Source organism: Alternaria postmessia (genome assembly GCF_024291825.1).
Source record: "Alternaria postmessia strain BMP 2775 chromosome Unknown scaffold_35, whole genome shotgun sequence".
NCBI lineage: Eukaryota > Fungi > Ascomycota > Dothideomycetes > Pleosporales > Pleosporaceae > Alternaria > Alternaria postmessia.
In genome coordinates this window covers 162,423-183,997 of record NW_026260108.1, presented here as the reverse complement: position 1 = coordinate 183,997, position 21,575 = coordinate 162,423, and the positions used below count along the sequence as shown (strand labels likewise).

At 53.0% G+C, this 21,575-nt stretch overlaps 11 protein-coding genes across 11 annotated transcripts; 5 read left to right on the top strand and 6 right to left on the bottom strand.

The window, feature by feature from the left end:
• Positions 1 to 129: 129 nt before the first annotated feature.
• Positions 130 to 1,064, top strand: J4E82_006196 (uncharacterized protein; the record flags this gene model as incomplete). The annotated part of the gene is made up of 4 exons (XM_051732453.1): positions 130 to 134; positions 252 to 553; positions 609 to 673; positions 738 to 1,064. 4 exons carry the CDS (start codon positions 130 to 132, stop codon positions 1,062 to 1,064), a joined length of 699 nt encoding a protein of 232 aa, XP_051587819.1.
• A 165-nt stretch (positions 1,065 to 1,229) lies between these two features.
• On the bottom strand, positions 1,230 to 1,832 carry J4E82_006195 (uncharacterized protein; the record flags this gene model as incomplete). Its single annotated transcript, XM_051732452.1, has 2 exons — positions 1,230 to 1,333; positions 1,394 to 1,832. The coding sequence occupies 2 exons, from the start codon at positions 1,830 to 1,832 to the stop codon at positions 1,230 to 1,232; spliced, it is 543 nt and encodes a 180-aa protein (XP_051587818.1).
• Positions 1,833 to 1,971: 139 nt separating this feature from the next.
• J4E82_006194 (uncharacterized protein) lies at positions 1,972 to 3,148 on the top strand (the record flags this gene model as incomplete). Its single annotated transcript, XM_051732451.1, has 4 exons — positions 1,972 to 1,983; positions 2,118 to 2,259; positions 2,314 to 2,369; positions 2,423 to 3,148. 4 exons carry the CDS (start codon positions 1,972 to 1,974, stop codon positions 3,146 to 3,148), a joined length of 936 nt encoding a protein of 311 aa, XP_051587817.1.
• An 876-nt stretch (positions 3,149 to 4,024) lies between these two features.
• On the top strand, positions 4,025 to 5,454 carry J4E82_006193 (uncharacterized protein; the record flags this gene model as incomplete). The annotated part of the gene is made up of 4 exons (XM_051732450.1): positions 4,025 to 4,032; positions 4,285 to 4,733; positions 4,858 to 5,168; positions 5,236 to 5,454. The coding sequence occupies 4 exons, from the start codon at positions 4,025 to 4,027 to the stop codon at positions 5,452 to 5,454; spliced, it is 987 nt and encodes a 328-aa protein (XP_051587816.1).
• A 96-nt stretch (positions 5,455 to 5,550) lies between these two features.
• On the bottom strand, positions 5,551 to 6,996 carry J4E82_006192 (uncharacterized protein; the record flags this gene model as incomplete). The annotated part of the gene is made up of 4 exons (XM_051732449.1): positions 5,551 to 6,186; positions 6,242 to 6,435; positions 6,525 to 6,657; positions 6,724 to 6,996. 4 exons carry the CDS (start codon positions 6,994 to 6,996, stop codon positions 5,551 to 5,553), a joined length of 1,236 nt encoding a protein of 411 aa, XP_051587815.1.
• A 288-nt stretch (positions 6,997 to 7,284) lies between these two features.
• Positions 7,285 to 8,673, bottom strand: J4E82_006191 (uncharacterized protein; the record flags this gene model as incomplete). Its single annotated transcript, XM_051732448.1, has 1 exon — positions 7,285 to 8,673. The coding sequence occupies one exon, from the start codon at positions 8,671 to 8,673 to the stop codon at positions 7,285 to 7,287; it is 1,389 nt and encodes a 462-aa protein (XP_051587814.1).
• Positions 8,674 to 9,191: 518 nt separating this feature from the next.
• On the bottom strand, positions 9,192 to 12,249 carry J4E82_006190 (uncharacterized protein; the record flags this gene model as incomplete). Its single annotated transcript, XM_051732447.1, has 3 exons — positions 9,192 to 11,533; positions 11,591 to 12,005; positions 12,121 to 12,249. The coding sequence occupies 3 exons, from the start codon at positions 12,247 to 12,249 to the stop codon at positions 9,192 to 9,194; spliced, it is 2,886 nt and encodes a 961-aa protein (XP_051587813.1).
• Positions 12,250 to 13,631: 1,382 nt separating this feature from the next.
• On the bottom strand, positions 13,632 to 14,015 carry PIN4 (Peptidyl-prolyl cis-trans isomerase pin4; the record flags this gene model as incomplete). Its single annotated transcript, XM_051732446.1, has 2 exons — positions 13,632 to 13,871; positions 13,905 to 14,015. The coding sequence occupies 2 exons, from the start codon at positions 14,013 to 14,015 to the stop codon at positions 13,632 to 13,634; spliced, it is 351 nt and encodes a 116-aa protein (XP_051587812.1).
• A 563-nt stretch (positions 14,016 to 14,578) lies between these two features.
• J4E82_006188 (uncharacterized protein) lies at positions 14,579 to 17,938 on the bottom strand (the record flags this gene model as incomplete). Its single annotated transcript, XM_051732445.1, has 1 exon — positions 14,579 to 17,938. The coding sequence occupies one exon, from the start codon at positions 17,936 to 17,938 to the stop codon at positions 14,579 to 14,581; it is 3,360 nt and encodes a 1,119-aa protein (XP_051587811.1).
• A 769-nt stretch (positions 17,939 to 18,707) lies between these two features.
• Positions 18,708 to 19,621, top strand: J4E82_006187 (uncharacterized protein; the record flags this gene model as incomplete). Its single annotated transcript, XM_051732444.1, has 2 exons — positions 18,708 to 18,788; positions 18,845 to 19,621. 2 exons carry the CDS (start codon positions 18,708 to 18,710, stop codon positions 19,619 to 19,621), a joined length of 858 nt encoding a protein of 285 aa, XP_051587810.1.
• Positions 19,622 to 20,089: 468 nt separating this feature from the next.
• Positions 20,090 to 21,277, top strand: J4E82_006186 (uncharacterized protein; the record flags this gene model as incomplete). The annotated part of the gene is made up of 3 exons (XM_051732443.1): positions 20,090 to 20,371; positions 20,423 to 20,651; positions 20,715 to 21,277. The coding sequence occupies 3 exons, from the start codon at positions 20,090 to 20,092 to the stop codon at positions 21,275 to 21,277; spliced, it is 1,074 nt and encodes a 357-aa protein (XP_051587809.1).
• Positions 21,278 to 21,575: the final 298 nt, after the last annotated feature.

The window sequence follows — 21,575 nt, the reverse complement described above, 5'->3', positions numbered from 1 at the left end:
ACAACAGACGCGTCGCAACACAACGTCATAAGCATGGGTTATCGCCCGCGTCAGATCAGGGCATGCCGATCAGTAATGAAGCCAGGCTGCTTTTCGAGCTTGAAAACGGGCTGGTGACGGACAGTTGCGATGTTGTGCGGTATACAGGATTTTCTTTAGACGCAAATTATTCACCTTACATCTCATTTACGTTGTGCGCGTCAAAGCGCAATAAACGTGTCGCGCAAGTACAGTATCTGATTCATCTGTAGGCGTAAGATACGCACCTTGATTGATAACGGTGAGATGAAAGTCGGCGAGTTCCAGAAAGAGGTCAATATCACTCCCAATGCATATTCGCGTTTCATGAGCCAGCACGGGAAGGACAAGGGATCCGAATCTTCCGTATATCTGGCAGCGTGGGCATTCTTCAAGACGCGCGAGATCCAAGGCATCAAAACAACCCCGAACAAGAAGGCGAAGAGTAGCCAAGGACCCGCAGAAAAGGATAGCGTACCCAGTATTGACGACATCGAGCTTGACGGCGAGAAGGACGATAAAGTGCCCGTATTCGGTGAGCTTCGTGACTTCACTACAAGAAAGCTATATACTGAGAATTTGGTGAATAGACACATGCGACGACGTCCGTAAGAAGATCAACGCGCACCTCAAAAAGCCCGGTGTAACACAGGCGGTAAGTTGTAACTGTACGAAACGCATGTGAGACATACACTAACTTCGTATCCTCACATATGTAGGCATTCCTTCGCGCAGCCTCCACATCCTTCCACAATCCGCCCAAGACCCTCAACGCCCGCCAACTATCTGCTTTCCGCAGCAAGAAGGGAGCATTGAACGGCAATACGTCTGGTGTGTTTTACGGTGCTTATGTCTACTTTGAGAAACTGCGTATCAAAGAAGGCAAGCCCAAGAGCAAGAAGAGGCAAGAAATGGAAGAGATACATGCCAAAGATGGCGGTTTGGATACGAAGCGCATGCAAGACAGGCTCCTGACATTGGCGGGTGATCATTGGCACCATGACGCTTACGGGAGGACCATTCTCAACGGAGAGGTTCTGCTTTGAGAGCGTAGAGGAATAGGTGCTTTGCTCGCTAATGTATTTGTTCGATATGCCGCAGTAACAGACTGGTATGTACATGACGCCCAGCGTGTGTGGGTGTCGGATGAAGCTCAACGCCATGAACGCCGATGCTTGAATGTGTGAAGCCGCCGCGGTAGTATAAAGCGCTCATAACGTCGCTGCTGCCTCAACAGCTCCAGCGAGCTTGAATGTCTTGGGACTCGAGAAGACGACTTCGACAGGGTACTTCCATTCCATGAATTTGGCCCATCCTAGAAATTCGTTAGCAACCTGCAATGCATCCGTCCTCGTGGATATGGAAGATGACGTACCCCAGTAAGCAGCCTTTCTGCCAAAGTATTTGCCCAGATATGGCACCATGACCATGGTCAACAACAGCTCCAGTTGTTGCAACGACTCTTTCCATTCCCGGTCTGCATCCGACATGTACTCTTCTTCGTCGGCTTCGGAGCTCGTTGCAGAGGACGGTAATGAATCGATGTCGTCGGGAGAGTCTGGCTCTACGAAGCTCTCGCTGTTGCTCATCGACATGGCGACGACGGTGTTGGGCGAACGAGAAGGAGGATAGACGTATGGCTCGCTCGGCAGGCTAACGTAGCAGCATCGGCGGAAGTAATAGGGTCGCGACAGTAGATGGAGTAGACGCGTTCGGCCATGCAGTTGGAGCGCTACAGCCAATGAGCGGAGGTGGGGCTTAGCGGCAGCCGGCACGTGACGCAAATCTTGGCTCAGAGCGTTCGACTCACACATGTGTTGCGGCGAACTTTAAGGTGACGGCTCGCCCTACTCTTCGACCCACCACCCCTACATAATACAACCTACTCCGAATCCGTAGCACTACACTGCGACTGCTCCACTGAAGATCGAAACCCAGACTACAACCGCAATCATGGCTGACACTGTACGTCATTCAACCCCACGTTCGCTGTCGAAATATCCTGTGCACGAGTGGTGGGCAGCCTGCATGCCAGCTGCCTAGCCTTCACTTTCCTGCATCTTCTACAAAGAGCGATGTGCTAACGGATCTCTGTAAAGGCCGATCTCCCTGACCGCAAACCCCGCAAGTCTGTCCAATTCTCCGAAGGTGCCACGATTGTCGACAGCAACGGCGACGTTACAGAGTCACTAGAGATGAACGGCGGCAAGGACTCTGCCGAGGGCCACTCCTCAGGTGGTGGTAAGATAGCCCACATACTGGCAACAGATCAGTCGCTGACAACAATGGCTGTAGGCGACGACAAAGAGGTTGAAGAGGTTACCGATATGTTCGCTGATCTGGCAAAGAAGGTGAGGGCGCAAAAAGCAATGGTACTGTCAACAGACCACTGACAGAACCACAGAAGAAGAAGAAGTCGAGCAAGAAGAAGGAAGGCGAGGACGAGGACGGCGCAGAGGGCGACTTTGCTGCACTGAAGAAAAAGAAGAAGTCTAGCAAGAAGAAGGTCGAAGACGACTTCGAGGCCAAGCTCGCTGCCGCCGGCGGAGACAAGCCCGAAGGCGAGGAGGAGGTCGCTGCCCCCGAACCCGAAGTACAGGAGGGCGACATGATGAAGGGCACCGGCATCTGGCAACACGACTCGACGACTCCCATCTCGTACAACCTCCTCCTGAACCGCTTCTTCACGCTCCTCCACGCGCAACATCCCGATCTCGCCAGCTCCGGCACAAAGAGCTACAAGATCCCGCCCCCACAGTGTATGCGCGAAGGCAACAAGAAGACTGTTTTCGCCAATCTTGCCGAGATCTGCAAGCGCATGAAGCGTTCCGACGAGCACGTTGCCCAGTTCCTGTTCGCCGAACTGGGTACGAGCGGTTCGTTTGCCGACCAGAAGCGTTTGGTTATCAAGGGTCGCTTCCAGCAGAAGCAACTTGAGAACGTCCTGAGACGGTACATTGTCGAATACGTGACATGCAAGACCTGCCGCTCGCCCGACACGGACCTATCCAAGGGTGAGAACCGTCTCAACTTCGTGACTTGCAACAGCTGCGGATCAAGGCGTTCAGTACAGGCCATCAAGACTGGTTTCTCTGCTCAGATCGGAAAGAGGCGGAGAATGGTGGGCTAGAGGGTTTGTGTTATGCGCTTTACGATATTCAATGTTATGCATGGCTTGGGCTGGGTTTTCTCGATAAGCGGGCGCTACGGCTGTTGCTGTTATGACGCTTGTTCGGCGGATGAGAACGGTCATGATCATGATGGATTCAGAGCAATGTCTGCGGGATAGTTCACGTATATTTGGGATGAGTCAAAAAGGATACAGTATGATAGAGGTCAAAAGAAACATGCTCATTACGTGTTGTGTGCCGTTTGGTAACTTGGTGCAGACGCTGGCAGATGACATGCAGACTAGCATTTGTCATTTGAGATGATCGTGGGCGCTTGCATGCCGTTCCCAACTCGGACCCTGATAGCTTGCGGTGCGTCCCGGAGCTCCCCTGCGTCGTGGATGCATACAAGCATGTTTGCTTCCGTTGCTTTCCCATGTCCTCCCCATTAAAGATAGCTCCCCGCGCATAAACCACTTTATGCTATTCTCTTGCTCACCCGTCGCACAGCCTTGGCACAGCTCAGAGCGACAGTTGCGGGGCGCTGATTCGGCGGCTCGAGGCACCCCGCTAGCCAACAGCTGCGCGCTGGAGGCTGAGCAGCTTGACCAAGGAAGACACCAACGGGGGCGCGCGGTTAAAACGTCTATACTGCATGTGGTGCTGATGCTTCCGTAGACTAAATCAATTCCTTCTCCGCTCTCCTTCCCCCTCTCGTCCTGTAGTTGTGCGCGTGCGTGTACTGCTAACATCTACTCCTGCGTCGTCTTCCGGGTGACTACCATAGTCGCGTCGACTTGGTCTCTGCAGAATTGGGAGCTTGAGCATGTCGGGATATCAGGGAACGCCACCGCCAGGTGGGAACTACTACCCTCGTGAGTCGCATATCGCAGTACATGGGGAGGTCAACTGACACGATACAGCTCCGCCAGGTACATGCCGCCCCCTCTCGTATCCTCTCACCAAACGTCGATTGTTTGCTCACTTAGCTCCTCATGCCACAAGACTTGCACCCCTGAACAGCAACCTAACGCATACCAGACCAACAGCCCCAACAGCAGTACTTTGCCCCTCCTCCAGGAGGCCAATCCTACCCACCACCGCCCACATCCCCTCCCGCACACCAACAACAACACTATCCCCCTCCACCGGGCAGTAACCCCAACCCACAGCCACAGTATGCGCCGCCGCCTGAGAAACAACAGTATGCGCCACCACCCGAACAACAGCACTTCCCACCACCGGGCCAAGCACAATCGCCGCCCCCTCATCAGCAGCATCCACAACATCAGCAGCAGCCGATGAGCCCTGGCTTCGGTGGATTTCCTGGTGGAAGTCCAAGTGCAAGCCCATACCGGGACGAGCAGTCAGGATATCCTGCTGAAAAGACAGGACATCCAGGTATGGGACAGTCGCAACCGAGCCAACAGACCATACCACAGCAACCGCAGTACGTAGGCCAAGCAGCGCATACCGGCCCTGCAAGTGCCTCAGCAGATGACGTAGGAACCTTCAATGGAGGAAGTTATCGTGTGAGCCATCGGGACACAAATTCGATCCTCACAGTGCAATTAGCGATCGGATGTCCGTTTACCGCGAAACCTGGTACGTCTTGCAGCACATGTTCCATATCTAGCCGTTACACTGCGCAAGAAAAACAGAAGAACCACTGTCTAACAGATGAAATCAGGTGCAATGATAGCAATGTCCCCCACCATGACGCTGAAAGGTAACCTGAAATTCTCCCTTAAGAAAGCACTCATCGGTGGTGACATGAGCAAATCTACATACACCGGCCCCGGTGAACTCCTCCTCGCTCCTTCCTCTATAGGCGACATCACCATCATCAAGCTTGGTGGAAAGGAACAGTGGTCGGTGGGCCGCGACGCCTTTCTAGCCTGTACACAGGGTATCGTAACCGAGTACAAGAGCCAGGGCATTGGAAAAGCCATGTTCAGTGGTGAAGGACTGTTCGTGTACAAGATCAGTGGTACGGGTGTGCTTTGGGTTACGAGCTTTGGTGCGATCATTAGGAAAGATGTAAGCTCCATCCTTGGATACCTTCCCATGTTAGGTTCTATGGTTCGTTAACGTTGTCTCAATTTAGCTCGCAGCCAACGAGAAGTACATCATCGATAACGGACATCTGGTCGCATGGAACTGCAAATACGTACTCGAGCGTGTTGCTAGCGGGGGTATCATCAGTAACATGACGGCGGGCGAGGGGCTCGTGTGCAAGTTCACGGGACCAGGGACCGTGTTCATGCAGACAAGGAACGCGGCAGCGTTTGGGCAGTGGTTAGCTGTCAATGCTGCGGCTCCGTAGTCGCAATTTCACACGACAAAGGTCTGGATAGTAGAGAAGAATGAGTGATACCATTACCACAACTAATGATCTAGCGACATAGGAGTGAACCAGCCTTCATTTCGGCACAGCCAAATTCTGCATCCCCTCCACCCTCTGAACAGTCCCAAACCTCTTCTTTCCCTGATCGAAAATCGCATAAACGCCCTTAAGCCACGTATCCCCGAAAATATCAAACTCACTCTTTCCACGTGATTGTATCCCCCCGTACTGCATGCCCGCCCCACATTTCGCAAATCCAAAATCTTCTTTTTGTACTTCAAATTCCTTGTCACCCACTGCAAGTGCCAGAGTAGGAAGATCAGAGATTTTTGTTCCGATGGGGAAGGTCCAACCTTGATGCGCTTTATCGTACACAGCGCCTGGGATAGTGCTGTATATCTTCTCGCAGAGTGCGTCGTCAACAAGGGCCAGTGTAGTTCCTGTATCGGCGATTGCAGTATTTCCGGGGGGTCGTTGGATAATCTCGCCGTTGAGGGTAGCAGTTGGGGAAGAGAACTGCCAGAAGCCTTTTGATGGATCGATGGGCACATAGTGTGGTTCTGAGACGCCGCAGCGCGAGAGGACTTGTTCGTCAATGTAGCCGAACGTATAGAAGGATTCGCCATGGTCGACGTCGTTTTCATCGCGCCAGGAGCCGAGATAACAAGTGAAGAGCTCTTGGGAGGAGGGGATGTCGGATTGGAGAATCATCTAGGGGTGTGGTGAGTCTCCAGTAGGGAAACGAGGTCAGCATAGATAAACTGACCTGCTCTACGGGTGTGGCGACTTTCTTTGGTTTGACGGTGTTGATGTGACCGAATGCCAGACCTAGCAGTCCGTCGCCTGCACCAGAAGTGAACTGCGGGCTGAGTTTACTCGCAAGTTCGATGGCCTGGCCCTCGATACAGAGACCACCAAGGGTAACATTGTCCGTACCGACGATCCCAGAAGCCGTAGATCCTATCAAAGCAGTTATTCGGCTAGATTTTTCCAAGATGAACACACGGAGAGTAGTGAAGGAAATCACTAAAGAGAGTAACAGAACTTACCATCACCGTACCTAATCCTCCAGCTCGCCCCATTCATCTTCTTGAACGTCTTGCTAGCCTTCGCATCAAAAACATTATGTTTGCTCTTAATCCCGGCCACCTTGGTCTCCCTATCCAACTCCGTAGACCACAACTAAAGATCTGAGCTGCCCGTATCGAAATGCAAGTTCATGATTTGGGGCGGCGTTCCAATCTCGACAGGACAAATGTAAAGCGCGTCGTTCTGTTGATCTTCTGCTTTGACCTCGCCTGTTTTGTCGTCTTCAACCTTTCGCAACACGGGTGTAGTGGCTTTCTTGTCTTTAGGTTTGAAGAAGTTCTTCAAGTTCTTGGTTGCGACGTCAACCATTTGGAAGGGGCCTTCGGTTGTGGGTGCGAAGTCATATTTTTTCAGGATGCTGGCATACTGTTTCATACCTGCGCGTTCGCAAGCTAGGTTGGGGACGATGGAGATACGTTTTAGATTTGACATTGCTGTAAAGAGGGAGACCAGGTCTGATTGTTCGATTTAGTGTTGATAAGAATTGATACAGATGGTGTAACACTGCGGTGAGTAGGGTAGCGCGATAGCTGCTATCAGAGCGTGACAATAGTATCAGGGTATTGAGAGCGACAAAAGGCGTAGGTAGAAGGAGACTTTAATACGTGTAACCATGCGCCTTCCAGTCTTGTAACACGCAGCGAGATACCTGCCGTACATAGCGACTAGCTCTTACTTGTGGGGTATCCTATATGTTTGACCTGACTACAAAGTATACTCTCATTCAAAGGTAGTCTTCCTCCCTTGCGATTCCACAATAGCTTGACTTGCTCTCGGCGCATTCGAATGCGCTGCACCACTCTTGATGGTTCTCGGATCAACCTTGCGCTTGAAATCCCGTCCGCCATTGCCCTCTCCTCTATCTTGCCTGCTTCCCATGTCATCTCTACCTCCTCTGCCACCTCTGCCACCACCCCTGCCACCACCTCTGCCTCTTCTTTGATCTCCGTCGTTGCCAAAATTCTTCCATCGGTCGGGATTGACTCCGTCCACAGGCTCGGCCTTGCCAAAACGTTTATCATACCTCGTTTTCGCGTCCTCGGCAAATTCACGACGCAACTCTCTGCCCATCAGTTTGTTGACTAGCCATTTCCTTTGCTTTACGGGTTTATTGGCGTCCTCTTCGTCACTGCTCTCATCCCTGTCCTTTTTGCTCTTGAACGCAGATGGATCTTTGAATACGAAGCCTTTGACCGCTGCCGTTGCAGCTTCCACGTCGCCGAAAGTAACCCAAGCATATCCCTTGCACTTGCCTGAATCTTCAAATGTTGCCATATGAATGTTATCGATCGCTCCGCATGGGGCATAGTGTGCCTCAAGGTCTTCCTTTGTAACATCGAAGGAAAGGTTGCCCACGAAAATGCGCTTGTTCGGGGGATGGCCTGGTTTAGCACCCTTGCCCCCACGGGTGTCTTGAGTCTCCTCTGTTTTGGGCTTGTCTGGGCGTCCGTCAAAGCTCTTCGCGTTCTTGATGAGTAGCGCGCGTCCATCCATCTTCGTCTCTGTCAAAGCAATCGCTGAGTACATTGCCAGCTCTGTAGAGAAATCCACATATGCAAAGCCTTTGTTCATGGGCTTGGTGGTCCAATTGGCGGGAGTCGGCTTTGTCGGTGGGGGCATGTGGACGCGTGTTATTTGCTCACTCGCAATCTCAGTATTATCGGTCAAGAACTTTCGCAGTGTCTCCCTGGTGGCAGACCATGGCAGGTTACCAATCCAGACGCCATATGCTGAGCGCTGTGCAGCCGTGTCCTTATCCTCTCTCGCCGCCCCGTCTGTCTTCGCAACCGCTTCTGGTCCATCTACGTCGGCGGCGGGTGTCGGGTTCAGTTTCGCCTTCTTTGCTTTACGAGCGGCCTTCTTTGACGCGGGTTCGGGAAGACTGATGTCGATCTCGAGCTCTTCGGGAAGTATCTCACGTTTGCGCTTTTTCGCTGGTGTCTCCGCTTCATCTTCGGTGGCATCGGCCTGCGCAACCTCAGCGTTCGATTCTGTCCTCGAGCGCTTCTTCTCTTTCTTCTCCTTTTTCTCCTTCTTCTTTTCGCGGCGCTCCTCCTTTGAAGCGACGGCGACTTCGTCGGCAGAAAGCATCTCAGTATCTTTCGACATTGTAGCGTGGGTGATGTTGCGTATCGATACTTTAGGTCTCTAACTTTTTTCTGGGGCACTTTTTCGCTAGTAGGTCCGCGCTAGAAGACCCTGGCTTAGTCATGTTCCAAGAAGAACACCAGATTTCTGCTCCACAGTCGGATCTCTTTGGCCATGAACGATAATAGCATCACGAAGTCACAAGCAAATATACGTTCAACAAGACTCCAATAGATTTACTACACATATGGAAGTTATTTAGAAAGTAAGGAAAGATCAAATTGAGCCAAGGTAGGAGAGCCGTAACCGAGCCAGAGGCAATATAGAACCCCACTGACATGTCCCGTCGAGGTGTATTGAAGCGCGCGCCAGCGCCTTCCGTGTAGGGAGTGTTGAGTTGTTCCATGTTTCCCCAATTGCACTCCTTTAGACGCCCCCATAACCCAGAAATCCGAACGCTATAAACAATGATCTGGAGCACTCCGCTTACCTTTATGCTTACGAAGAATGTAGCTCGTCAACAGCCGTGCTCGATCTGCTTACGGCATCTCCTCATCGCTAGCATCGAGGATGTCGTATTCCTCGTCGGTCATGAAACCGTCATCGGACATTAGTGCAACACTTTCGGCATCCTCGAAAAACTCGTCATCCGAAGCGACGGTGACGGTACGAGCGACTGTACTCTTCTCAGACGAGGGAGACATGGGCTGAGCAGTAGTAGAAGACTCATAGGTGCTCGACTCAGGGGACTCTTTGTCTAGCTGAGGGAAAATCATACCGGAAGCGAGAGGCTCAGATGAGCGCTGCTTCTCCTCAACGGGGAGTTCAGCGACTGGCTCCTCAGGCTTGATCTCAGCCTTGGATGGAACAATCGGCTCCTGGTTGATGGTGGCAAGAGCAGCTTCGTGTTCCTTGCGGCGGTTCGCTTCCTCATGAACCTTACGACGGCCCTCTAGAAGACGCTCCATAGCAGCCTTGCGCACACGCTGGACACGCTCCATCTTCTGTTGGTCCAGTTGTTGTTGCAAAGAGTGGTGCGCATCCTTCATCTTCTGCAGGTTCATTTGCTGTTGCTGAGAGTGTTGTACATGCTTCATCCTCTCAGCTCTAGCTTGTAGGAGGCGCTCGTAAAGAGGATTCGATCGAGGGGCAACCTCAAACGTGGTAGCTGAGCCTGGGGTAGGAGTAGGGACGCTCTGGACTGGCGCAGGAGGAATCGCTGGCTGGGCGACCACAGGGGAGGGCACGCCAACGACGGCAATATCACACCACAGACGATGACCGAAGGGCATACCTTCAGGGGTCTTCAAGCGCCAGTAAGAGATAGCAGTGCCCTCACGTTGGGGTGCCTTCATAAGAACACGGAACTGAGCCTCCTCGCCGGCCTCGACGGTATGTCCGAGTATGTTGCTTTCGCTGGCCTCTGCGAGATCAGTGTGGCTCAAGGGACGCGTGTTGTCGATGTTGAGCATGTTGTCGCCACCAACGTGTCGTACACTGCATCCTCGTGGCCAGGCGTTAGGGCCTGGGTTGCGCAGAGTCCATACTTGAACAAACTGGTGGCCTGCACAGATCTTGGAACCGTCAATGATGGTATCTCGAATGAAGTGTGCGTCAAGGCCCTCGGTAGCGGTATCCGATCTGGCAATGGAGATAGCTTCCGACTTGATGGGCACCGTAGGCTGGATAGGCTGAGCAGGCTTCTCTTGCACTGGCTCTACAGAGTCGACGAGCAGATCACGAATAGCGATCTTCTCCTTCTTGACTTGAGGCTCTGCTGAGGGCTTCATGTCAACAATGGTCTGGACCTGAGTCGCAGCGTTGGTAGAAGGAGCGACAGGGGTAGTCTCAGTCGAGGTAGATCGCCTGTCAGCAATGCGATCACCAAGCCTAGCAACGGACTTGCGCTGCTTATCATCGTTGAGAGTCGTGACGCTAACGCTGCGCACAGGTGTCTGGAACTTGATGAGTGGATGAGTGTGGTTGTGCTTGTTGCTGGGATGAGCTTCGCAGTTTTGGCAGAAGTCGGTGTCGTGACAGACTGCACACTTGTAGCGAATGCCGTCAATGTATGACAGGTTCTCCTTATCCTTGCAGAGAGGACCGTCACAGTAGATACCGTAGTGGCGGTTGGCGGTGTTCATGGGCTCAGCCAAAGGCTCATAGATAGGTACGAAGCGGTGACGGGGGTGAATGAACTTGGCGTTCTTGAGACAGTCAGAGCAGTAATCCCAGTCTGGGCAATTCAGGCACTTGTGGCGGACACCGTAAATGAACTTGTCGCAGCCATCGCAGACAGCGTTGTGACGAACATTCCTGCCGGAATTGCACAGGAAATCCGCCAGAGTAGGAAGCACAGTCTCGGATGTGGCAGGCTTGAAGGTATGGCCAGGATGGTGACCATGCTTATTGCTAACATGGCAAGTCAAGCAAAGGTCGTAATCATCACAGGGGATGCAGGTGACGAACTCCTTCTCGGGGAGCACGGTGACACAGCAGTTACAGGTGCGAGTGGGCTCCTGTTCGTAGGTAACAGACTGCTTCTCATCGGTGAAAGCTCCCGGAATATCCTGCTGTTGGGGCTCCTCGGCCTTGACTTTGGGTGCGATGCGCTGGGTAGTGCTGTTGACGACACTGCCATTCTTGACGAAGCGCTTGACCATCCAGTGTCCGCTTCCGGGGCAGTGAACACCGTTGTCGACACAAGCAGGGCAAAGATCGTAATCGCCACCATCGCATACGCTGCAATGGAAGTGCTCGTCCTCCATGGGCTCGTTGCAGTTGTTGCAATAGACAACCCACGAGGTGCATACATTGCTCGGCTTGGGGCGGAACGCAAGACCCGAGTTATAGTTGGCAGTTGCAAGGTTGTTGAAGAAGTCTGTTGTGGGTGTTAGCTAAGTGTTGTACGGCAAATCACGTTCGCGTTGGTGCTTACTCTGACGGGCAGTGAAGGCCTGCGGTACAGGAGCCTCGCCGTCAGCATCTGCCGTCTTTGGTGGCGACACAGGACTGATGGCCTCCTTCTTTTCCATGTCCGGCGAGCGGGCAATTACCGGAGAAACAGGTGCATTGCCCTGTGGAGTGAGGGTATCTGAGCTCATGCGGTGAACAGATGGCGCGTAGCCTGGAAGCGTATGTGGCGGCATCGGCGCGGGTGCGGGCGCAGGTACGGGCTCTTCACCAGGAACGGTAGCTCTCAAACGCAGCTTGAGTTTCGCCTTTGCGGCGCGGAAGAGCGTCTTGTAAACCTGGGGTTTGTCGGCGTCGAGGATGACATACGAGGCGGCGGAGTCGGAGTAGCGCTCGAAGACGACCTGCTCGCCAGCTTCAAGCTGGAGGATGCTTCGGAGCTAAACATGGGAGATCAAGTTAGTATCGTCCTTCTTGAGCGCGTTTGGTCGTATATCCAGGCGACCGAGCCGATCGCCTGAGCATGATAACCTGTGGTAACGAGCAACTACGGACCTTGTCGGGCAGCACATGGGCTCCAAGATCCTTCAGAGGCAGCTTGAACTTCTTTGTCTGGCCGCGGAACAGGACCTTGACCACGATAGGCGTGTCCAGAGTCACGGGGACGTTGTTAGTCGCCGCCATGATGGGCGAGTGAGGCTGGCGATGAGGGTGAGAGTAGTAGTCAGAGCGACTGCAGCTAGCTTGCCGCCGCTGTAAGGAAGATGAAGAGGTGCAGCAACTTGAGTGTTGATGTTGCTGTCGAGGCTGGTTGATGGAGTTGAGTTGAAGGCGGAGGTGGAGCAGGTGAGACGGCGGAGCAGCTGGAGGTGTAATGGTAGCTGCCTAAGAAGTGGGGTCAGTGCGTTAGTGGACGCCGGGGCGCGCGCCAACCTTCTCGTACACCGGATTTCCAATGCTCGCGTCGCAGCGAGAGCGAAAGGCAGACGTTGGCTTTGTAGTTAGGTTCACTTGTGGGCTGAGGGACTGATGGACCGTCTGGCTTGTGGCAAGGTACTCTCGACTGCTATCGCTCGCGTTTGGCGGCTTAGAGTTGGCTGGCTTCTACCCTTGGAGTTGGTCAGTGGTCCGCTACCACGAAAGGCAGCCAGACACGTCGTCAGCCGGTGAGGAGCCGCGAGAACTCCGCCGATTACTATCACTCTTACCCGCCTATGCAACATCCAAGAAGGCTATTGCTCAAGATGATGACGTGATGGTCCGGCTGCACGTGATGATGAAGCACCGTGGGCCAGGTGATCATCCATGATAACGTTTCACAAATGCGATAAGAGGCCGCTAGCATGACGGCTCCCGGCCAGCTCGACAACGGCCGAAAGAGGCCGGCGTGTCTTGTTTCGCCTCACTAAACATGTGGAAAGACACGACACCCCATGTATCGCATATCTTTCCCGCTCAAGGGTTTGATGCATCTGCCGAGTCTGCCATTGGTCGCTCTGTTTTTCAGCCTCAATCCATGGCCAAGAGCGGCCACTGCGAGGCGCTTGTATGCGCACGCTCAATTCCCTTCGACATGTTGTGAACACCGAAATCTGTCTCATAGATGTTAATTGCGAAGTTGTATCATGTGCTAGCAATGGCCCCAAAGTATATGTCTTGGTGTAAACTTGGAAGGCGAATGGTACACTTCAAGATATCACCAAACTCCACAGACTCTGTCGAACACTAATGGAACTTATGCATTACTCTATTCACGGCAACGATTCGTCTCGATACTTTGCATTCGGCACTTCTGCGGTGGCCAAAGAAATAGGCGAGTGAGACTCCGATGGTTGTTGCAAAACGCAAGTAAGGGAGCCCTTTAGCTAAGACGCGTTTCTGAAGTGCTTCCGAAGGTAGACGTAATTGCAATTAGAATAGGTTTTCCATAGAATTTTAAGCCTGATATGAGACGGGTCTCTACAAGGCAAACACCGTGTATACAGATCCTGATTCCCAGGGTATCAATCATGTCCATCCTTCAACCCACTCCCATTCCCATTGCCACTCCCATGTCTCAACCCCTCCTACTTCCTCCCTTCAACCATGATGATATGATATCCCTCGCTCGTCTTCACCTCGCCAATCTTCGGGCTACCAGTTGTACTAGGCTCCAACTCATATGCTACCTTCTCGAAGTCCTGCATCAAGCTCCCTCTGACTTTCCAACCTAGGCTGCCACCTTGCCTCGCTTTGTCCTCACTCATTTCCCTGGCCACTTCGTCAAATTTTGCGCCGTTGCGCAGCTTCTCCAATGCTTCTTCCTTCTTAGAGTGCTTTTCGCAGAGTATGTGGCGTACGTTTATTGAAGTTGCTGGTTTGAGTTTTCCGCCTGAGCCTTTTCCCCCTTCACTTTTACTGTTACTGCTCTCGTCTTTGTCTTTTCCCTTGCCCTTGTTTTTAGGCGCCATCTTGGGATAGCGATGCGCGAACGAGGCTGCAGTGGTTTTGGAGATGTTGCAGTTACGATTGATACGTTGATCAAATGTTTTGGTAAGCAAGGTCTGGATTCGTGGAAATCGTATCGGTGATCTATCGTCTAGGTGAGTTTGCAATGTGGTAAAGTTATGCGCATGGGAGGCTTAAATTGGTGAAAGTGTACCGGAGCTCTGAGCTCTGCTGCGGGGCCCGATGCATCGGAGTGGGGTGGCGGCTATTTATGACAAGGATAACCTGGGCTGGACACGAGAACGGAAGCACGGTGCACTTGTATGCGATTGACCAGTTCCATTATACTTAGATTGTATTGCTTTCGTGATTATGCACATGAGTCCTCATTCCTTGAGCTGCTAAGCTCGTCATGCCTTGCTATCGACTTCCGCCAAACACTACATAAGATATTGGCCGGTGTAGCTTCCCCACAGATGCTGCTGTCCCTTGCAGTGCATAATACGGCGGAGCGCGGCGCGGCGATGTGGGCTTTATTTAATCGGAGTAATTATACAATTCAGGGAGCCCTGATGCCCTCGCTGCTTCATCCGTTACCATTGACGATTGCTCGAGGCGCCGTTCCATTAATACCGTTCTGTGCGAGTACAATATCCATGAAACTTTTCCGAGGCTTCTGCTTCTTCTCCGGCTGTTCGTCGTTGTCTGCTAGCTGTATTCGCCGTCTTTTACACTCAGCGCGCATCTCGTGGAGTAGCGGTCGAAGGCTATCGACTTTCTCGACTTCGTCGTAAAGATGCGATTCTTCCACCCAATACAGGCCTTCCATGGCTGAAAACTGATTCTTGGCTTCTTTGATGCTGTCCTGGATCTTGGCGTAATCGAAATCCGGAGCGCCTTCCATGGGGAAACGGAAATCCTGGGCTAGGAGGGCCACGTCGTATTGACGGAGGATGGCATCTCGTTGAGCGCGGCTCACGGGAATACGAGACCAATCAGAATAAGGAGTGCTGAGGTATGCTAGATCAAGTTCTGGAAGTCCAAGTATGCCAACAGCCTGGAAGGAACAAATGTATGTTCTGTTTGGTATGGCCTGCGAGTTGCAGAGATCCTCCGCAGCCGCATAAAACAGTGGCAGGAAGACAGCCGATACGCCGAGTTCTTCGCCAGAGAAATGAAGCGGTCGATTTGTGCCTAACTCGCAGGCGCGCCGTAAGGCACGTGGGAGCTTGGAGATACGATCCTGACGTGCTAGCAATTCCTTCTGGCGTTTCTCTTCCTGATCTGCTCGACGCTGGGTCTCCTGCTCTTCTCGTATGCGTGCTGCCTCGGCTTCTTCTGCCTGGCGCTTAATTTCGGCTTCTGCTTCGGCCTTCTTCTTTGCTTCCTCGATCTCTTGAGTCTTACGAGCTGCCTCTTCTTCTTCCTTCCTTTTTGCTTCAGCTTCGGCCGCAGCTTCGGCGGCTTTGCGTTTTGCTTCTGCATGCAGCTTTTGTTCCTCTTGGCGACGTGCGCGTTCAACTTCCGGGGTCGCTGTTCTTTCAGGAGGCACGGGCGTAGACTTGGCAGATGCTGTCGGTGTTCTCTTCATGCTGACATCATCTGTTGACGCATCAGATAACTTTCTTTTCCTGATTTTGTCTTCGACAGTCTTGTATTTGATCTTGTTCTTTACGACTTTGCGTTCATCTGGAGAATCAATCTCAGGCGTTGGTTTGGCACTGAGAGGTCTGGCTGGTTTGGTGCGAATCTTGGCTGGATGCTTCGTAGCATGATCCTCGTCACTCTCGTCTGAATGTGCTCGATCTGCTTGTTTAGATTCGTTGTCATCCGACCGTACTTTCGCTGGTTTCTTGACTGGCTTCGCCTCTTCGCCTTCGCTATAAGATCGCTGCTTGATCTTTCGGGTGGGCGGTCGTACGTCTTCTTCGCTCTCTTCTTCTGATGAATCGTCGGACACAACTCGCTTTCTTCTCTGATCCTCCCTAGTTGCCTTCTCCTTCCCAGACATTAATCGCCGGGACTTTTGGGGAGCAGCGGGCACCGTCGTCGATTTTGCCAGATGCGCACGTTTCGACTCAACACGTGGAGAAGACGATCGTTCTCTTCGTGGCGACGCCTTTCTCTTCATGCGATTGGCAGAAGCGTTTGGCGCTTCTCTCTTGACTCTTCGAGGGCTCCGGTGCGTTCCTTGATACTCTTCACAGGCGCGCTTCAGCATGTCCCTCTCTTCCTCCCATTTCGGGCCATGGCGCTCCTCGGAGATTTCGTAGTACGTCTTGTTCTCTTTGTTTCGGCGAGTGGGGTTGAAATTGTCTTGCTCGAGAAGCAGTTGTATGATCTTGAGATATCCTCGCCCTATAGCAACTGTCATGGGCGTTTCTGGGTGCTTGGACGGGTCAGGATCAGCCTTGAGGCCACTCGCTAAGAGGATACTGAGAATGTCGTAATGTCCACCTCTTGCCGCTGCAACGCCACACGTAATGTTCGGCTTGATGTTACTATTGATCAACTCTCCTACTGCAAGGATATCGCCGTCACCGGCTTTTTCGATCAGGGTTTCCACGTTAAACTCGTTGTACAACAAGCGCGATGCAGTCTTGGCCTGCTTCTGGGTACGCTCGTGGTCGTTGGTAGATGTGTCTACCCGCCTCCTCATCGCTTCCCTGAGTTCCTTCTCAATCTCTTCTGCATCTTCATCTTCTTGATCCAGCACATCGATTGCACGCTGCCCCTTCTTGTTCGAGTGGTGTGGATTGACCTGGCCCTCGTTGAGAAGCAATCTGACTACGTCCAGGTGTGAGTTCTCCACTGCATCGATGAGGGGAGTGTCCCGATCGTGACTCTCGCAGTCTGTACGACAGCCTTTGCTAATCAGATACCGAACGACAGGTGCCCAGCCATGCAACGAGGCCTTTTGTAATGGAGCGATACCAGCGTAATCCGGTTGATTTAGCTCATCGGGAGCTTCTTCGAAGGCTTCCTTGACTGCATCAAGGTCGCCCTTTTCACTTTCTCGAGCGAGTCGCGTAGCGCCAAATCTATCGACCTTTCGCTGTGGCATGGTGCGTGCAGGTGAGGTCAGCGCACGATGCGTGGAGCGCTTTACTCGGGCGTGTTGCAGATGTGGTGCGGAAGTAGGCTGTGGTGATGTCGAATGATCTGAACTCGATCCCGACCAATGCTCTTCTGTTGACAGAGCGAGGTTGGTGACCTCGCGGCGCTTGCGGCCCGCGATGCCTGTGACGGCGGATTGAGTCGATTGCGAACGCTTGTGTGGACGACCAAACCCCGGTGTGCCAGGCGAATTGGGTGGGCGCGCGTCTTTCAAACCCTCGGTCCTTGCTTTTTGTCGCGGTGGTTCGAAGGCTTTGGGGAACGAGTCATCGCGCAGCTTGCGCTTGCGATTTTCGACGGTCGACGCGCTGCGGCCGCGGGTGGTGGTGTGTGTGGGAGAAAGGGCGGACCGGACAGGCGATTTGGCCGAGTCATTTGGGCTGGTGTCCTTGGTGTGTCGCGAGGCAGTGCGGCTGCTGGGTGAAGTAGGAACTGGGCTCTTTGCATCGCGCTCAGAAGCGTGCTTGACGCCATTGACCTTGACATGATTGCCGTTGCTCGAGCGGCGACGGCCGTTGGGATGGGGTGAATGCGCCCGCGACTCTTCCTTGATGGAGCGCAGCCGTGATGCATCATCGTTGTTCTCGTCGTCGTCGATGCGCTCCGTCTTGATCACCTTGTTCTCGACGGGGTCCTCGTCCCGTGACAGGACGACCGTCTCGGCCTCAGATTCGCCTTCGGCATCCTGGTCTTCGTCGTGGGCATGTTGGGATGGAAAAGCGGCAGCCTTGGGTGCCGGGCGTGGAGAGGGCGGACTGTGGGGGCGGTCGTGGTGAAAGGGCTTTGGGGCAGAGGGTGCGTTTAGGACCGGATCGGCATTACTGGTCATTACGCTGGGACAGGACACTCGAGTTCCTGCCTCATGCTGGCTTGCAGAGCAAGGGACGGAAGGTGCACAGCGGTGGCCTTTGCAGCACGATAGGTGCGGGCGGCAACAACAGGGCGCTTGGCTGTTGGAAAAGCTTCAAGGGATGTCGCGGTCGGGGGGTTGGTGATGAAGGCGCGTTGTGAGGTGTAGTGGAGGTCGAGCGAGCGACACGGAGAAGAGAGCTGAGAGGCTTGCCAGTAGCAGGCAGTGCTCCACCCACCATTCACCGGCCTGCACCATCCATTGGGGGCATGGATCCAAAGACGGCCCCGTCGCGACAGAAGGCAACCCTGCACTCGCCTTTGTGCTCGTCCCAGGCAGGCTATCGTGCATGGTGAGCGACAGGCAGCGCAACATGGCCATCACAGGGCGCTGTGGTCGCGACGTCTGATGTTGCGTGGCTCCATGTTCTGCCAGTCGGCCTCTCCCACTCACATGAAGCCGTCTTGTCTTGCCCGTCCCGTGTTCCTCGTCGCTCGCCAAACCAGCCGAAACAGGTCTCCCAAGGTTCCAAACTGCCGCTAAAACGGCCTTTGCCGCGTTATTTAGCCCTCGTCATCTCCTGCCGGCCAATTTGTTTGGTTCAGTCGGTGTTAGCCTGAACCACTGAGGAGATTGGGCCCCATAGCACGTGATTCACTAATCGAACAAGCGGTCAGCACCAGTCAAGCCTTCATCATTCTGCCGTCACCAGCCCCAGGCCTTGTACACTCTCCAATACCATCCCACCATGGCCTCGCTATCGTTGTCGCTCGAGGACTTGCATTCGGTGGCTCTGCTGCGCGCCTTCTATCTCGCTGCATCACTTCTTGTATCGCGACACCACTCAGTCGCACCTGCAACCTCACTAATCAGCGTGCTTACTAGATCCTCGTCATCCAGGCCGTTCCTGCCCTGCGCTCTCGCTTTCTTGCCTATGGCTCTCGTGTCGCTGGTCTAAGCGGGAGGAAGGTGCTACCCGTTCAGCAGCAGCAGCAGCAGCCAGCTCTCACCCGCATTCTCGATTACGCCGCCTCGCTGCAGGTTCCCCACAACTACTTCACCCATTTCTATATTACATCGGTGCTCTGTTCGCTGTTTTGGGCATGGAGACTACGCGTCTGGGAAGCTGGTGGGCAGCAGCAGATTGTCTGGGTGCTCATGTTGCTTCAAGGCCTGCGCCGCATGCTCGAGTCCTACGCATATACTTCAACGAGCAAGAGCCGAATGTGGTTTGCTCACTGGGTACTTGGTCTCCTCTTCTACACCACGATAAACATGGCCATCTGGGTTGAGACACCCAGCAACACTGTCGGTAATTGGGCATCCGTGCCGGGTGTCATCACAGCCCAGATGCTGCAACACTCTTACCACAGCTATCTATATCGTCTCCGCACCGAAAGCAACGACTACCAGCTTCCGTCGCATACTGTGTTTCCCAATCTCCTCTGCCCGCACTATACCTGCGAGGTCGCTATCTATGCGTTGTTGTCGCTCCTGGCAGCCCCAGAAGGTAGCTGGGTCAATTGGACACTAATCTGCGCGACTGTATTCGTCGCTACAAACTTGGGAGTGACGGCAGTAGGTACGAAGAACTGGTACGTGGAGAAATTCGGCGCCGATAAGGTAGGTCCGCGGAAGAGAATGGTCCCTGGGATCTGGTGAAGCAGTGCTTGCTCGCAGAGTGGAACGTCGTGTTCAAACTTATCTTAGGAACAACCTTTACAACAAACCAGCATTGTTCAAAGCCCATCACGCGTTACCCTAGAGTTTTGCACTTACAGTCTCTTTCTTTATCCATTTCGTGTTTCCAGTCTCCTAGTTTCCACCGTCTAAAGTCGCCTTTCTCCGTAGCGATGACGACAGGCGGGATGGAGTTGGCACTATCCGCGTCGTCTACGCCCTTGGGCCCTTTGTGCGGGGTATCTTGCAGCGAAGTGCCCCACTCTAGATGGTTGTCTTGGACAATTAACCCTATCCAGCAGATCGTCCTGCACTCCATCGTGCAGTTTCGTTGGTGGCTTGCTTATTGACATGGTAGTTGTCGACTAGGGTTCTGCTGCAATATAAGCCAGACTTATCCGCAGTTTACGGTTGAGATTTCACCCATCTACTATTCTTCGCCTTTACAGCATGTCTGAATCCGAAGCACCGAAGGATCTCCCTGAGATGGAGTACCGCTTCATGGGCAAGAGCGGACTGCAGATCTCTGCCATCTCGCTTGGTGGTTGGCTCACTTACGGAGGACACGTTGGCGATGACAACACATTCGCCTGTCTTAAAGCAGCCTTCGATGCTGGGATCAACTTCTTCGATTGCGCTGAAGGCTACGCAAAAGGCGAGTCGGAGAAAGTCATGGGCCGCGCTATCAAACATTTCAATTGGAACAGGAATGATATCGTCGTCTCCACCAAGGTAGTCTAGTCTTAACGAAACCTCGTGAAGACAGTGCATTAACTTACAAAGATCTACTGGGGCACTCACAACTCCGCCCTTCCTTCGCCCCGCAACAAGATCAACAATCTCGGGTTGTCAAGAAAGCATTTAATTGAAGCCACGGAAGCCTCTCTGCAACGCCTACAGCTAAGCTATGTGGACATTCTATACGCTCATCGTCCGGATCGCTACACTCCGATCGAAGAGACTGTGCGCGCCTTCAACTACCTGATCAACACTGGCAAGACCCTTTACTGGGGTAGGTATCTCCATGTACTAGAGGTATGTGTAACATACGCTAACTTCATACATCGCACTTTAGGTACATCCGAGTGGCTAGCATCGGAGATCGAAGAAGCATGGGCTGTGGCTGACCGCCTTGGCCTTATTGGGCCTATCGTCGAACAGCCAGGCTACTCGCTTCTTCGTCGAGACAAGGTCGACCAAGAGTTCAAAGACGCGAACCTCTATGGACGTCGTGGTCTTGGCCTCACAATCTTCTCCCCACTCCAAGGTGGCCTTCTCACAGGAAAATATGTAGACGGTGTCCCCGACGATTCGCGCCTCCGCCAGTCCGACGACCCTTACATTCAATCCGTCATCAAAACTGTCGGGAGCGACGCCTGGAATCAGCAACAAGACAAGATCAAGAAGCTCATGGACATTGCTAAGAAGCTTGATACTGACGTTGCTACCCTATCTATGGCATGGGTCTTGTCCAACAAGAATGTTTCAAGTGCTATCACTGGTGCGTCAAGGCCAGAGCAGATATATCAGACCGTCAAGGCGGTTGATGTGTACAGGAAATTGACAAAGGAGAACCTGAACGAGATTGAACAAGTCATGGGAAGCAAACCTGCGGAGCTCACCATGAGATTCGGATAGTTTCCTTGCTAGAAAAGACCTTCACCAGTGGAAAGTAAGTGTCTTGCACCTGCGGCTCGGATTTCCAGTACGACATTCTGGCAAGTTCATTACCCATTGATCACCTCAATATCATATGTGTCTTTGCGCAAATAAAATTCCTTCAGAATAAAAATGCTGTGCTAAAGCATGTGAGAAATGCCTTTTAGAAAATTTTAATAAGTGTTGTAGAGAACTTACCTGGCCAGTCCTTACTCCTCGTAGCAGCTGGTTCTGTCACGTGCTCTCGCGTCATGGTCCGTGCATTGTCTGCCTAAAG